A 15147-nucleotide genomic window follows, 5' to 3' on the forward strand; every position below is an offset into this window, starting at 1 on the left:
GGATGAAAGGGTCGTTTCGGGCTATACGACGGATCGTTCTCATGAGTCTTTCCAAGATCGTAGCAAAAGCATCACTCCTCAAAAGCCCTTAGTACGGCGAGACCAGCCACCGAAGCTGATGCAACACGGTTATGACCTAAAGAGAGACGCGGTTAGTCTGATGAATTAGAACCAGAGCATTTCTGCACATACCGCCGTGTCCCACCCGTTCCCACCTAACAGTCTTCAAAACTTCACTACTGACTGGATTTTTCCAGACCTTAATTTCGCTTGAGCTATTCCTTTCAACTTTGTGATATGTCAAGCCACCAGGAGCACCTGAAATATTTTCGCCAGTGGCAGCCACCCAGACACGGCGTCCTTCATACCAAGGTATTTCGACATCATCCATTGCATGGACAATTGTCAGATAAAGACTCTTGTCGGTATACTTTACACCAGAAGCGTCTGCCTCTGCTGGTTCAACGCCAGTGAGGCGCGCAACTCTTCCAACTGTGTCCCAGTAGTCCACGATATGACTCAACACCCATCTCTGGAAGCGAGGATATCCCATAAGAGGGGATAACATTGGAGGTGTGATACCCTTGAGGCTGTAATTTTCAATGACGCTGGTCACACTACCAAATGATGCCAGAAGGACGACGCCAGCGAAAGGCTCGGCATTCTTAATGGCTGGTTGGATAGCTTTAGGGTCGGGTGATCCAAATGCAAAGCGTTCAGCTACTGCAGCTGTAACAGCAGTTCCGAGACTCTGGCCCATAAGGACAATGCGCGAAGGTGAGATCTTCAATGGTCCTGCTGTAAGGTAGTTAATCAGCGTCACACCATCTGTGATAAGACCCTCTTCTGTGGGGCTACCAGTGCTCACGCCGAATCCACGGTAGTCAATGGAAAAGACGTGGACTGGGTTGGAAGGAGTAGAGAGGCTGAGCAGTGTATTGTAAGTGGCAGGACGTTGAGCAGAACCCAGGTGAGCCGCATTGCCGTGGACTAGAGTTCGATGTCAGCATATCTTAGCATCTTCGATCCCAGACTGCGAGCTACCTACAGTTTACAACAACTCGTGAATTTGGGTCATTGGCAAGGAGTTTAAAGGCAATCGTTTGGGTATAGTCATCTGCTGGACCCGACGCAGCATTTTCCATCAGCTCCTCTTCATGCTCATGGCAAAGGTGCAAGGGAATCAGGTGCCACCCGTAGATTGTTTCGTTATCAGGTGTCACCAAATTGAAAGGCTGAACTTGGGTTCCTGTAGAGTGTTAGCAAGGAACAGCTAGAGGTGCTCATAGTCTATACTTAAGAACCCAAATTGCTCGACGAGGTTCACATCCTGCCACAGACTGGGGTTGATCTTATTGGCATAGAGGCAACTAAATCATCTAATTAACTCAGTCTTTGCGCACTGGGGGAGTACGTACAAACGTTGAACCTCTGGGAAAGTCAAGGCGCAGATAAACAGCACATAGAGCAGTCCACCAGCGACCAGAGACCAGTAGGCTTTCCTGAAAATGGGTTTGAGCTCAACCATTGTGAGGTGATGTTCGTGTTGACATGCGGAGGTGAGCGGAGGAAAGATAGGGTGCGCGCGATAAGCTCTTTATCGTGTCGCTTTTCTCCCTTCCACCTCCACCTCCTCCTTCTTGTCACCTCCCTCATCTCCTTTGCTATGATTACCATCCTACCACTATCATTGGCGCCCTAATCTCATTGAAACTGTGATGGCTGAAAAGCGCAGACTTCCGCCGCGTGACCGACGGGAATCGGCGGCCAAAAGACGTGTGTCCGAAGCCGCGCCTCAGTCAACCAAGAAAAAGGCACCAACTCCTCGCGCCCCATCCCCGCTAGAACCTGTGGATGCGCCTTTACCTACCAGCCTCAAGGATGTTGAGGGTTTACCTGTTCTTCGCGCGCGACAACCGCTGACTCTGTCCGACAAGGAGTACCAATCAATCGCCGAAAGGTACGAGATCGCGATCCATGTTACTGTGGACTCATTACTGACAGTGTTTGTTCTAAATCTATAGCGGAGTCCTTCTGGCCGCACTCGAACGATCTAAAAAGAAATGGCTTAGCGACGGCATTCTCGTTCGATACTTCACGAAGCCCAAGAAGACGAAGCGTGAGCAAATTGAAAGGAACAACCCGCCAAAGGATAGCATGACGAAAGTTGGCCCTTGCGACATCACCATTGGTCCTCATTTTTTCGATGCCATGATTTACACTGTCAAAGATCCCAATGCTCCACCATCTCTGCAATATGCGTCCCCGCAAAGACCAATGGTGCATTATGGCCACCCCAACAACTTCCAACAATACCGCCCGTACCCTTCCCCATCCAATCCTCAGCGGCCGAATCAATATTCACCCGCCCCTGCAGGCCGTCCTGGTTACTCTGGAAGTCATCCTCCGGCCCAGCAACCCCGCGGCCCGAATCAAGGCAATGCCCCGTCCCCTCAAGGTGGACAAAGGCCACAACAGGGACAAAAGGGACCCAATGGCCAGCCTGCCAAGCCGAGCCCCGACCCTGTGATTCAGATGCTGGCTACGAGAGCTGCAGCAGATCCCGAGCTGAAGGCATTGATGCGTGTGGTTGCCTCGAGCCAGGCATCCCAAGAACAACTTCGAGCTTTCCAGGCACACATTGACGAACTGAACGCCATCATCAAATCGAGGGAGCAACAAGAGCAACGTCAGCAGGCTTCCGCGACACCCACTCAACCGCAGCAAAGTCCCCAACGAGCAACTCCAGCTCCACAAGCCCAATCCACACCACAACCTCAGCCTCAGTCAAAACAGGATGGCGAGGCAAAGTCAACCTCCAAGGAGCAGCCTGCAACTCAGACAAAAACACCGGCTGAGCAGCCACCTGCTCAGACCGAAGCACAACCTCATCCCCCTGCGGCCTCCGCAGAAAAGCCAGCTAATCCTCAAAATTCCACTGGGCCGGCGATGATCAAGCAAGAATCAACAACTCTGACCAACAAAGATTCCCAGGCTGCGTCAACTTCGTCCACAGGTGGTGGCAATGCAAGCACCCCAGCTCCTGCTTCCACTCCGGGTCAGCAGCAAAGCGCTGCAGTAAATCCCACTCCACCGCCAGCCAGTCGTCCGCAGTCAGCAGCACGGCCAGGACCCCCATACCCTCCATACCCACAACCAGCCTATGGATCACAAACTCCGATCCAATCTCGCCCGCCTCAATTTGGCACACCCAATTCCTTCTACCGTTCTCCGGTGGCTCCGCTGCCTCCCCCGCGCGTGGGCTACAAAGCTGTGGTTTTCGAATTCACATCCCCCTTAACACCATACGGAAATGCTACTTCAGGCCACGCTGGCTCAGGTGACCGTTATCTGTTCCCTGAACACACGATTCTCGAATGGCTCCCAGACGAAAACACAGTCATTGCATCATTCTTAGTAGTACGGAAGGTTGATCCAAACACACCATTCCCTCTTGAATCATCCACAGAGGCCGCCAACTCCCGTAGCAAAGGAAAGAGCGCACCAAAAACCAAGAAGGGCGAGCCGAAGGGCAAGGCCGTGAAGGGATCAGACTCAGCCGGCCCCCAAACCCCGAACCAATCAGCCGGGACGCCACGAAAACAGGAACCAACGGATTCCGCAATGCCAGAGGCATCCGGTACTCCTATCAACGAGGCAAACCTCAAGGAATACTGGCAACCAGTCACATTCCGCATCCACTCCCCAAGCACAACAATCCTCGAACCACTCGCTCGAGTTGTCAAGCCAGCAGACGAAGTCCGCAAATACATGAATGAAATCATGGACCGCGCCGAGCGTGCCCCAGACGGCTTCCTGGCCATGCGTTTACCTCGCGAGGAATCCCACGAGCCATTTGAATCAGAGGGAACGCCCGCCTCAAACATTGGAACCCGCAGCCGTCTTTCCCGTGTCCAGCTTGCTGATGAAGAGTCGGAGGTTGAGACTTCTGCATTCGAATTTGAGGAGGAAGATGAAGATGAGTTGAAGGACTTCTATGATGCGCCGTATGGATTACCACCGTTGAAGACGTGATATTGTTATAAGATTGTATTCATCAGAGGCATCTAAGGTCGTGCCAAGTCTTTGTCGTGAGATCTCATAAACCTGCCATGGGCCAATCTGTTATTGTACCTCGGGCATGTTGACTCGAAAATTACAAGCAGACCGGCTCTGTGGTAGTGGGGTATCCGACGAGAATTGACCCGTCTTCGATTTGAAGATGCTGGAGATTCAGCACTCGGATTATGAACCTCGAGTGTGTCTCTGGATTGATTTTTGTATAATATGTGGCAGCATATGGCTATGTCTTCCTGTCTCGCTTGGTTAATGTACGATTATTGAATGTCGAAGCTGTTGCGTCTAGTTGATGCACAATCCCTCTTATATCACGTCTCACCCATGAACCAAACTCATCAGGCAGGTAAATGATATCGATTGAATGTTGAACCAATACCAAAAAGAAAAGTAACCCAGTAACGCCAATCCGCGAAAGCTATACCCATGGGACTTGATTGGATCAAGTCAAACGAAAAGCTAGAACCAAAAGTGGCGAAAGATAAACCATCAAACACTCCCGCCGGAATGTCTCCCCTGATCCCCAACAATCCCAGCAGCCTCAAGTAACCACCGAGCACTCTCAGCCGCCGAATCCCCGGCCCCAGCCTTAAGATTAATATTCCTCCTCCGCTCCGCCTCCCTAGCCTCAAACTCCCACTTAGCACGCTGCATCTCCACAGCACTAGATCCAGGCTCTGTAGTGAATGCTTCTTCCGGATTAGGCACAATACCCCAGATCTCGAGGGTCCATAGATCAAGTTTGATCGTCTTCGGTGCGTCTTCTAGGGATGTAGTAGGTGATGGTAGGAAGACGCCATCGTGGCCGATGGGTGCGGTGTGGAATGTTGCTGTTTCGAGGTTTGAGTCTATAAGGAGACTCCCTGCGCCGTGCGGTTTTGGGGGGCTTTTGTTGCTTCGGGATGGTGGGGGGATTTGGCAGCCTAGGGCTATTCCTGTTTGGGTGGAGAAGTAGGCCGTTGGGGTGTTTTGGTTTGTTTGGGATGGGGAGGGATTTCCTGGGAGGAGGGTGTGTTTGGGGGATAGTTGGAAGAGGCAGGGGAGGGGGTCTGCTTTAGTTGAGGAGGGTTGGGATGTGCTTGAAGAGGGAGATTTCCAGGTTTGGGGGATGTAGGCGCCTAGTGTTATTGGGTTCTCGTCTGAGGATCCTTCTTGGTTTCCTTGGAGGATGAGGAGGGTGGCAGATTGCCAGGTCATGACGTGGTGCGAGAAGGAGGTCAGGGATGAGCCGTGGGCGTTGGTTGAGAAGACTGGATGCAGCTTGATGCCGCTGCGGAAGAGGTTCAGGGTTGGTGATGTTGACGGGAGGAAGAATGAGAGATGGGATACAACAGTTGGGTTTAAGATTGCTGATTCGAAACTGCCCGGGAGTGTGATTGAAGCTGGTGGCAGGAGTGGCTCTTCGGGCTTCTCAGCATCCTCCACCTCTGTTTCCGGAGTTAGTCCCTTTTGTCGGCGTTGGGAGAGGTCCAAGTTCTTGCTGAAAAGCATATGCTCGAACAAAGCAGTCAGTGGATCGAAGAGATACGGCAGTGACAGCGATATAGTTCTGGCAAAAGTCTTGTACGAGATTCCAACATCTCGTTCTTGTGGTGAGAAAGCTGCAATAATGTTGTCTGCCTCTTTGCGAATTGCCTCCATTCGCTCACCATCAAAATCAGATGTATAGACCTTGACGGACTCCAAAGGTCTGAGCGGTGCAATAACAAGCAACAGCATAAGCAACCGCCGGAAGGTATCAATAGTAATCCCAGTCTCATAGACCGTCTTATCAACACGATGGTCATGTTTGAAAACTTCAATGGCATCAAGAGACTCCAATGCCGCAAGAGCAAGATCATCATCCTCGTCTTCATCATACTCATCGTTCGCCGGTTCATCTATTGAGAATCCCAGCGAATGCGATTGAACAGGAGCAGTTGCTTCAGCATTCTCGGTTTTAGATCCGTTAGCATCGTCTTCTTTAGGGGAAGTAGAAACAGGCGGCCGTCTCGTCACATCAGCCAACGATCCAAAGATCAGTTTAATGCGATCTTTCCGACCCCGCTTAAGCACTTTCTCGTAGCGTTCAGTCAGAAGCACAACAACCTTGACCATAGCCTCGAAGGTTAACACCGTAGGTGCAAGGGTATTCTGAAATGGGAAACTGCCTAGATACGACAGCATGCGGAAGATGACTGGACCTGGATCTAAGAAGAGATCCTGAGAATCTGGGATGGCCAAGAAAGCAGACAGGGTCTGCTCATTCCAGTATCGCAGACCGCCCTGTTCTGCAGCGCGGGAGAAGAAGTTGTCTTTGAAATGTGTGAGCTCTAATGGTGTAAAGCATTTTGTGGCGAAGCGCTCGGCGAGCACGTAGCTCAACTCCTCTGTTTGAGTTAGTACATATGTTGGTTCATATTGATGGCATGAAAAGCATCCAACGTAAAAGGGTGAGACATAGTGGTCCGGTGTAGGAGCAGAGACAGGATTTATGGTATTCGACTTTCTTGTATATTGGATCATAAATGAAAGGGCAAGACTCACCTGGTGTTGATGCACCATGCTCATTCGACTGAGCCGCTCCCATTGTTGCAATGCGGGGTCTACCACACTAATGGCCGGCAACTGACTTGAATCACAGTAGCAGTCGTGATGTGTAGGATATAAAAGTCAAAAGTTGAAGACAGAGTACATGGTAAAAGTGTCAGTCAACAGTTCTGGAGTAAGTGAAGGTGGAGAGTGGAGCATGTGACGACAGCTAGTGCCTGAGGCCGGGATCTAGACTCTTTCGGCCTACAACACTGTAGAATAGAAAATATACAAAGCACAAGATAAAACACTGGTACCTAAGGATCTATGGATACTTTATACATGCATTTTGATTGTGGTAATCGCTAGCAAGATACATAAGGAAATTCGTCGGGGTATCCATTCAGATCCACTAGCCAAAAGGGCCACTACAGCATGACAATACCGACGCCACCCATTTTCGACTCGTCGGGCAAGTTCTTTTGGTTGATTCCACCGCCGATGGGCGCAGCGCGGTAGTTGTACAGGTAGAAGTGGAGCTGGCCATCGCCGGCGCCGAACTTGAGCTTTTCAAGGAAGAGAGGGTTGTCATGCGATGTGAGAGCGTTGAAGACATCGAATTTGGCCTAGGATAATGGGTTAGCATATAACATCAAATACAACAGTCACTATGAACATACGTTCTTAGCACAAATCAGGGCATCGTTCATCAACAACTGCAGGCGTTCCTTCAACGCCCCCGTATCGTCGGAGAAGGCAGTTTCGGTCGCGTAGTAGTACAGGTAAGCAGCGTGGACGGCGCTATGCTTAGGGTGGTCGATCACAGTAGATTCAAGGTTGTAGAAAGAGACAAAGTCGGTAATCTTGTGTGTCTCGGAGTCCTCAACCACATATGACCAGATAACCTGATCCATACCAGGCTTCTCCTTGTAGACCAACCAGTGATCGATTTCCTCGCGGGTGAAAGCCTGGTTCAAATCGAAGCGGCGCATATACCGCTCCAGCAGATCATATACAGCGTCGATGTCCTTGGATTCCATAGGGCGCAGACCGGGGGTTGATGTGTTGCTGGGGAGGTGGTTCTTGGTGACCATGCGGGACTTGGTCGAGCCGTGGGGAAGAGGGGAGAAGCCAACATCGTACAGCTTCAACCAGTTCAGGGCACGGTGGTAGTACCGGCAGGAGCTGATGGGAGTGGGGAGGATGATACCACCAGTGTAGATGGCCTGGAAGATACCGTCGACGTAGCAGCGGCGGGTGATCTCCTTAATCAGAACCGGGGTCAGGCGCTTGGAGCGCAGCTTCTTATGGATGCACAGGAAGTTGATCTCCGTCACCTTGATGCGCTCCCCGCGGACGCGGAGCTCGGTCGGAACACCGCAAATCGAGGCGACCAACTTGCGCGACTTGCTCGCTCGCACACCGACGTGCCATTCCTTCTTCCATCCCGGGGACATCAGGGCCCAGTGCAAGAAGGATTGCGAATAACTGAAGCGGAACATGGCGTTGTCGTCCTCCACGTAGTGGTTGTTCAGAAGCTCATAAAGCTCCTTCAATTCCTCCTCGTTGGTCAGGTCCAGAGTACACCATTCGAAGCCCTCAACGAGCGGGTCAGGGGTCTTGGACACCTTCTCCGGGTCGATCTGCTTGATTTGGCCCTGGATGGCCTGTTTGCCGGCTTCGTTGAAAGCGGGGACGGGTTGTGTCTGCCAGAACTTGTAAGAGGCCATGTCCTTCTGGTTCTTGCCGCCCATTGACAGTCCGGTCAGCAGCTGCGAGAGGTCCATGTTGGCCAGCATCGATGCGGCCTGGTCTTTATCCATGTTGGCAATCTCATTCTTGAGGGCGGGGTTCTGGTCCAAGAGTGCGGCGACGAGCTTTGGGTCGACCTTCTTTCCTGTTTCGGAATCTGAAGAATATCAGCAGCTGCATATCTGGCCTCATGTATGAACTTACTGTCATTTGCAGGGGCCTTGCCCTTATTGGGTTCCGACATGGCTGTATCGGTAGTTGTGGAAGGAGGGAATTGACTCGGGCCCCACGTTTCAGACGCCGCGGATGGTGGGCTGCTTTAATAGTGGGCTTACATGAACAATGAAGCTATATTCTTATCCTATTTATATGTGTGAGATTTACAATTGCTAGTCCATATTAGGCCATTTAATTTGCTTATGTCTTTCCTACTAACTCCTGCCAGATTCCGAACTCCGTGGCCTACGCCGTCAGCCTCGGTAATACTCCGAAGACTGTGACCTCACAAGTGGCTAATGATATTAAAATGGGTATTCATATGCATTGGTAATGGAAGAATTGTTGAAATCCACAAACACCTCTTATGTCCACTTGCTAAAGCATATCTCAAGTGTTGATACAAGAATTAAAGACTAGTTGGAGCTCCGGGCTACCAATCATCAGGAAATTAGGCCTCACTGGCGGGCTTGGTCTCGACCACATCAAGGAATCCTCCAACCAGGTGGATGCTGCCAGTGACAAAGGTCATAACGGGCGGTTCATCCTTCCGCAGATCATTGCGTTCTTGGCCAGCAACTTCCCGGGCGAAATCGACTGCCTCTTCAATGGTACCAAAGACGTGTGTTTGGGCCTTCGGGTCAATGGCATTCCACGCGGTTGCAAGAGACTTCTGGACGCGGAGGAGCTCAAGGTCGTCGGCATTTGTGTTCATGCTGACCAAGTCAGGCCGGAAGCCCGCCGATTTGTATGTGATATTCGTACAGAAGATGACATGGGTGAATGGGGTATCATATCCAAGGGCAGCTGCGAGGGTCTCATAAAGGGCACGGGCCAAAGCAGTACTGTCACGGGCCTGTTGGTTGAAGATCAAGATCCGGGTCTTCTTGGCGGCGAGTTCCTTGGAGGAAGAGTCGGCCTGGATTCGCGAGGCGAACCACTGCCCAGCCAGCCGGATACTCTCCAGGGTATGTCCGCCATCGATATACCACGCGACATCCTTCTCGAGCCGGGTCTCACACCGGCCACCTAGACGAGTTTGCTCAAGGCCGGTCTTGAACTTCGCCGGAAGGGGTGCATTAATGATATCCTCGGGGATATCGGCCACGCCAACCTTGCGCAAGTACTCTGCGGCACTTACTACGGCTAAGGAAGCATTTGTGTACTGGAAGTCTCCAGCTAATCCAAGTTTCACCTGGCTGTTTTCAGGGCGCAATTCGGGATGACCGCGCACAATATCCAACTGAGTGCCCGCCTCCTCAGCACGTTGAGCCAAGACCTCCTCTGCGCTGGTGGGTTGCGGGGCCGCGAAAGCTCTTGCGCCCCGCTTGATAATGCCACCCTTGTGCCATGCGATTTGCTCAATGGTAGTTCCCAGCAAGGCAGTATGGTCGATACCAAGACTGGTAACAGCTGTCACCTTGGGTTGCTCAATTACATTGGTGCAATCGTACTGTCCACCAATTCCACATTCAATAATTGCAGCGTCCACGCCCTCACTTAGGTATGTGTGGAACGCCATCAGTGTCAGGTAGCGGAAATATTGAGGCTTCGATCCCCAGGCATCGGGTTCCTTTCCCGCCAGCTTGGCGGCTTCTTCAAGGCGATCCCATACTTCGAAGAAATAACGTGCGAACTTCTCCTCAGATAATGGGGCGTTATTGATCTGGATGCGCTCACGAGCGAACCGTAGGTGGGGGGAGGTGTACAGGCCGATTTTGTTGAACTTGGGTGCGGGCTGATTGGGCTCTTCTCTGGTGTATTGAGAGAGGATCGTAGAGATGAATGCAGAGGTCGAGCCTTTGCCTTTTGTTCCGGCAACGTGGATTGCGTTTAATCGATTAAGATCAGAGGGCTAGTGTTGTCAGATCAGCAATTGTTCAAAGAGTGATCAGCCCTGCAATTTCGCACCTTGTATCCAATGCAACGGAGCCATTCAACTGTCTCCGGGAGAGAGAGCTCATTCAGGGCCTTCCCCGATTTGCGAACCTGCTCCACAATCGCAAAATTGGTCTGCAAGGAGTTGAGAGCCGAGATCGCAGCCTAATAGGGTTAAATATTAGTACTTAATATGTCCCAATCGCAAGTATATCCTTGTGCTAGACGCTGGGAGCTCGGAAGCATACTTCGTAGGTACGAGTCATAGCGGGCGAATGAGTCGAGACTCGGCGCCGAGCGAAAAACTGGAAGCACAAAGAGACCCGGAATGTTCTCATAGGCAATTCAAGCCCGTACCTGCAATTTCAAATGAGCAGGCGGGGTTGTAGTAAGGAACCCCGGCAGCTCTAAAGATTATCGTTCTATGGTCGTTCCTCTCCTCGGGAAACCGTTGACTGCGGGATCGGGAAGGTCACGTGTTTCTTATCTTTACACAACTTCTCAGAGTATAAAATCGAGTCGGATAATTGCGTATTGGCTATGCTGGTTGGATATAACATCTACCTGGAATTCTAAGCACATCGATGGCGTAATGAAATAATTTCGGAACATGGTGCCTGCATACAGCTGAAAAGTGCATCCGAGGCGACATAAGAAATGTATCAAGAATATGATAGAGAATTAGAAGGGTGCAACGTCAAAGAAAAGAGATCCGAGGGGCCAGTGGTGGTGAAACAATGTAATAAGACATGCAGCCGTGAGGTGTACAGAATATGAAAACAGAGGGATGAAAGAGCGACTGAGGCTTCACTCAATCCTGGTCTTGCCCTCCTCAAGGAAAACAAGGCGGGCATTGCTGATACCACGTTGGTGGCGTCTGGCGGGGAGCCATTGGCCAATGAGAGGGTCAGATTTCGCTTTTATGAGGGCGTCTTGGTAACCTTCGGCGCCGGCAACAGGTGTGTTGAGCTTTGGCCAATTGACCTGATAGATGTTAGTCGGGTGGTGTCAAACTTATGTGATAAACTTACGTAGAGCATGCCGTGTCCGTGGACGAAGCGGAAGCAGTAGGCTGCGACAAGGAACCAGAAAATCATAAACAGGCGAAGAGGCCAAGCAGCGGCATCAGGCACTCGTCTAGTGAAAAGAGCAACTAGTACCATGAACACACTAGCAGCGAGAATATATGGAATGGCCTGGATGACAAGAGGTCGCTGGTCAATGAACAGCTGGATATTGCCAAAGGTCGAGTCTGAGGGAAGGTAGGTGCCCAAAAACACGTCGAAGCCATCTTGTCGAGGGCCATCCATGAAGTTATTGCGAACATATCGGGTGATAGAATTGTTCAAATCTTGCAACATGCCAGCACGAGTACGCTTGCCAGTTCGCGTAAAATCGGTCTTCAAAGCACCAGTGCCGGAATAGGACTTGGAGACCACATCAGCGTTGTCTGCCCAGATGTTCCGGAACAAGTCCTCGAATTCTCGGTCGTCGTTAGCATTCTCTCCTGTGCGAAGAACACCTGCATCAATGAGTTGACGCGTTACCGCCCAGCGTCCGAGCATGCTCTGCACAACATTGGTGCGGTCGAGACAATCCATACAGTTTGTCCGGACAACGCTTGTTTGTGTGGAACGAGTATCCAGCTGCCCGCCAGGCGCACCGGGGCTTTCTACCCCACGGAAGTAACCCCCTTGAGCCAGCCCGTCATTCAAGCGGCCCATCAGCAGCTCTGCGCGATGCCACTTGAGTCCTTTGGTCTCGTTGTGGAAATCAAAGTACACGTAGTGTAGGCGGTCCATCTCTTTCTGCTTGGGACCTGGGTCTAAGGTATGAATCTTCTCAGGGGATCTCTGATCAGCTTCGGTGCTTTCGGAAGCAGTCGTGACTAGTGTGCGAACCAGCTGTTCGTATGCCCGTTTCACACGCTCCTCCCTGCCTTTTTGGTTGACGAGATTGACCATGTAGTTCTCTCCATAAATGCGGATCTGTTCGGTAAAATGCTTGCGAGCAGCTTCGACAGCAGTCTCAACACCGCGAACCTGAAGCTTTGGTGTGTATTTTAGATCGTTGACCTCGGCCCAGAACACTGGCACGCTTCCTCTGGTTTGCACGAAAGAATAAACCTGGAGGTCTTGTCCAGATTTACCGTTGGTCATGGATTGACCACCAGCGAACCCAGAAAGCCCACCTGCCGAGTCGTTCAAGATCACAACCTGTTCTGTCTCATTGTAATTCGAGACATGGCCTTCCTCGTCGATTCCACGAGAGAAGTATCTCGTTCCGGCTCTATGTCTGGATCGTCGGGTGATAAGCGCAAAGGTGAAAGGGGTTCCCTTGACTCGGGCTGGAGTAATGCGCATCATGCCAAACATCACCGGCAATATGTAGGGGTCAGCCCCTGGTTGGGGGCCATAACGAATTCCACTCTTGTCGTTCTCGCCTTGACTGAAATCGATGAGGTCGGTTTGAATGAAACGGTTCCAGAAGAAGCGGTCATCTGCGCCTTTCCACATGGGAATGTTGGGCGCAGTCTGAGATTGTCGCTGGAAGTTGTTTGTGAGGTCGAGCGAGTAGGAGAAGTACATAGGTCCAGTTCGCAGGAGGTTCTTGACCAGTGTAAGGTAGGCATCTTCGTCGGTGTCGTGCAGTGGGCGTTCTCGCATAGGAAGGAATTCTGTTCCTGCGACTTTGTAGACCATGTGGCCGCGCAATCGGCCCATAGGCTGTGCTTTGGTGATGACAATGATGTATTTGTCTGTCCTTGTCAGCGCAAGCTCGGGTTAGATGAGATCGCCCTTACCGAGCTTCAGTTTGAGAATTCCTAGGATTCCCGCAATACTGGAAATGCGCTTGGCGCCTGAAAGAGGACCATCATTCAACCGCAAGTCACCAGTTGGTCTGTCAACAACCAGAGTGGGTGCCTGGGGCGACGAGGGGGAAGTGAACGCATAGTGAGAAGGTGATGCATGGAGATTGATATCCCGAAATGGGAGGATAGGAGGTGCCATAGTCCCGAAATGAAGTAAAGAAGAAGAAGAGAATAGGAGAAACGCATGAAGCCGAAGCAGGTACAGGACACACTTGTCTGGTCAAGTCAGCCACACCGCCCCGCTGCTCCTGTGGCTGGGTCTGCCGTCATCATATTTCCTGTCTGCCTTAAGAGACCTTAGCCTTATTTCCGTTAACCATCTTCTCTTCTTCTGGTGTTGAGATCCGATATATCAGACCTTAGACAACTTCCCCCGTCTTTGTGCCTCGCTCCACCTTACCCCGGACTCCATCCTCCCCTGATCAGCATGGCTTCCAGACAACCAGCTGCCCGCCCGGGTGCACGATTCGCCCAGTTTAAGCTCGTCCTTCTTGGTAAGTCTCTTGTTGGTTTCCTCTCTGGTCTGTATACAGTTTACTGATGTTGTTTTATAGGAGAATCTGCCGTCGGAAAGGTTTGGGATACCTCTCGCGATCCTCTTTATCAGCCGCTAACTTGACCGCTATCTTTCAGAGTTCGCTGGTCCTGAGATTTGTTAAAGTGAGACCTCAATAATCGCCTGATCACCTCCCGCGGTGATCCAAGGGTACATGGAGCCTTCAGATGCTAAATGTCGAATCAGGACCAATTCGATGATTACCGCGAGTCGACGATCGGAGCCGCTTTCCTGACACAGACCATCTCCCTCGATGAGAGTACCACAGTCAAGTTTGAAATCTGGGATACTGCCGGCCAAGAGCGCTATAAGTCGCTGGCTCCTATGTACTACCGAAATGCCAACTGTGCCGTCGTTGTCTATGACATCACCCAAGCTGTATCGTTCTCCGTCCCTTGGATTCCCCGCGTGGAAGCTAACCTTTAGTTTTTAACAGTCGTCGCTAGACAAGGCCAAGTCATGGGTAAAGGAGCTTCAGCGCCAAGCAAATGAGAACATTGTGATTGCCCTGGCAGGCAATAAGTTGGATCTCGTCACAGAGAGCCCCGATAAGCGAGCGATCCCAACCGCCGATGCAGAGGCCTACGCACGTGAAGCCGGTCTGCTCTTCTTCGAAACTTCCGCCAAGTCTTCAACCAATGTCAAGGAACTGTTCACCGCCATCGCGAAGAAGTTGCCCTTGGACCAGGCCGGTCCTCGGAACCTTCGGACAACTCCTCGGCCCGGTGTCGATTTGCGCCCTGAGGCTCCAGGCACCCAGGGTGCAGGTGCATGCAATTGCTAAACAAATCATTGGGCACTCTACTTGCTCAATTCACCGTCCGAGATGGTGAAGGCTATCCACCCCAGCATCGTCCGACGGTGGTATAACTCTGTGACTTTCTATGAATTCGCCTATCTCATTTGATCAGGCTCTGGCGTCATTCTCTAAACCGCTATGGAGCCGTGAGGTAGACTCTCGATTCATCCTCTCGGTTTCTTCTTTGATTCTTTTTGTCCTTTGCTCGGCCTGTTCAACTGGGGCTGTCAAGTCTGCCACTGACAGAGAGATTTGAATTCCATGGACGCATATGGAAATTTGGCTTTAGACATGCTACGGCAGGATTTTTCTGTGCTTGACGGTGCTGTTCCCCTGTAATCCTGTTTTTCCAACCTGGCGTCTGCATTTGCTTTCCTCTCTCCTATGTCACCTTGGGTTGAATTTCCTGCTATTCCCGTTACCCTTTCTTTGTCTCTCAGGATTCTTAGTATGTTATGCCCAAATAATACAGTACATTTTCTCCAC

General features: G+C 51.2%; 7 protein-coding genes across 7 annotated transcripts; 2 read left to right on the forward strand and 5 right to left on the reverse strand.

Annotated features, from left to right (window-relative positions):
• Positions 1 to 35: 35 nt before the first annotated feature.
• Positions 36 to 1551, reverse strand: N7446_003006 (alpha/beta hydrolase). Its single transcript, XM_058511755.1, has 5 exons — positions 1419 to 1551; positions 1297 to 1370; positions 1049 to 1249; positions 193 to 990; positions 36 to 136 (listed from the first exon to the last, which is right to left on the reverse strand). Exons 1-5 carry the CDS (start codon positions 1526 to 1528, stop codon positions 72 to 74), a joined length of 1248 nt encoding a protein of 415 aa, XP_058377291.1. The 5' UTR covers positions 1529 to 1551; the 3' UTR covers positions 36 to 71.
• Positions 1552 to 1718: 167 nt separating this feature from the next.
• Positions 1719 to 4035, forward strand: N7446_003007 (uncharacterized protein; the record flags this gene model as incomplete). The annotated part of the gene is made up of 2 exons (XM_058511756.1): positions 1719 to 1960; positions 2025 to 4035. 2 exons carry the CDS (start codon positions 1719 to 1721, stop codon positions 4033 to 4035), a joined length of 2253 nt encoding a protein of 750 aa, XP_058377292.1.
• Positions 4036 to 4566: 531 nt separating this feature from the next.
• Positions 4567 to 6646, reverse strand: N7446_003008 (uncharacterized protein; the record flags this gene model as incomplete). Its single annotated transcript, XM_058511757.1, has 2 exons — positions 4567 to 6446; positions 6604 to 6646. 2 exons carry the CDS (start codon positions 6644 to 6646, stop codon positions 4567 to 4569), a joined length of 1923 nt encoding a protein of 640 aa, XP_058377293.1.
• A 370-nt stretch (positions 6647 to 7016) lies between these two features.
• On the reverse strand, positions 7017 to 8584 carry N7446_003009 (glycylpeptide N-tetradecanoyltransferase swoF; the record flags this gene model as incomplete). The annotated part of the gene is made up of 3 exons (XM_058511758.1): positions 7017 to 7214; positions 7269 to 8497; positions 8545 to 8584. 3 exons carry the CDS (start codon positions 8582 to 8584, stop codon positions 7017 to 7019), a joined length of 1467 nt encoding a protein of 488 aa, XP_058377294.1.
• Positions 8585 to 8781: 197 nt separating this feature from the next.
• Positions 8782 to 10831, reverse strand: N7446_003010 (tetrahydrofolate synthase). Its single transcript, XM_058511759.1, has 3 exons — positions 10683 to 10831; positions 10468 to 10599; positions 8782 to 10411 (listed from the first exon to the last, which is right to left on the reverse strand). The coding sequence occupies exons 1-3, from the start codon at positions 10770 to 10772 to the stop codon at positions 9008 to 9010; spliced, it is 1626 nt and encodes a 541-aa protein (XP_058377295.1). The 5' UTR covers positions 10773 to 10831; the 3' UTR covers positions 8782 to 9007.
• A 410-nt stretch (positions 10832 to 11241) lies between these two features.
• Positions 11242 to 13459, reverse strand: N7446_003011 (putative phosphoinositide phosphatase (Sac1); the record flags this gene model as incomplete). The annotated part of the gene is made up of 3 exons (XM_058511760.1): positions 13238 to 13459; positions 11466 to 13192; positions 11242 to 11418 (listed from the first exon to the last, which is right to left on the reverse strand). The coding sequence occupies exons 1-3, from the start codon at positions 13443 to 13445 to the stop codon at positions 11242 to 11244; spliced, it is 2112 nt and encodes a 703-aa protein (XP_058377296.1). The 5' UTR covers positions 13446 to 13459.
• Positions 13460 to 13733: 274 nt separating this feature from the next.
• On the forward strand, positions 13734 to 14646 carry N7446_003012 (Rab family GTPase; the record flags this gene model as incomplete). The annotated part of the gene is made up of 5 exons (XM_058511761.1): positions 13734 to 13800; positions 13861 to 13880; positions 13940 to 13966; positions 14049 to 14240; positions 14299 to 14646. The coding sequence occupies 5 exons, from the start codon at positions 13734 to 13736 to the stop codon at positions 14644 to 14646; spliced, it is 654 nt and encodes a 217-aa protein (XP_058377297.1).
• Between the last annotated feature and the right edge of the window lie 501 nt (positions 14647 to 15147).

Source organism: Penicillium canescens, assembly GCF_028828765.1.
Source record: "Penicillium canescens strain IBT 15451 chromosome Unknown utg000002l_segment0_segment0, whole genome shotgun sequence".
Lineage (NCBI taxonomy): Eukaryota > Fungi > Ascomycota > Eurotiomycetes > Eurotiales > Aspergillaceae > Penicillium > Penicillium canescens.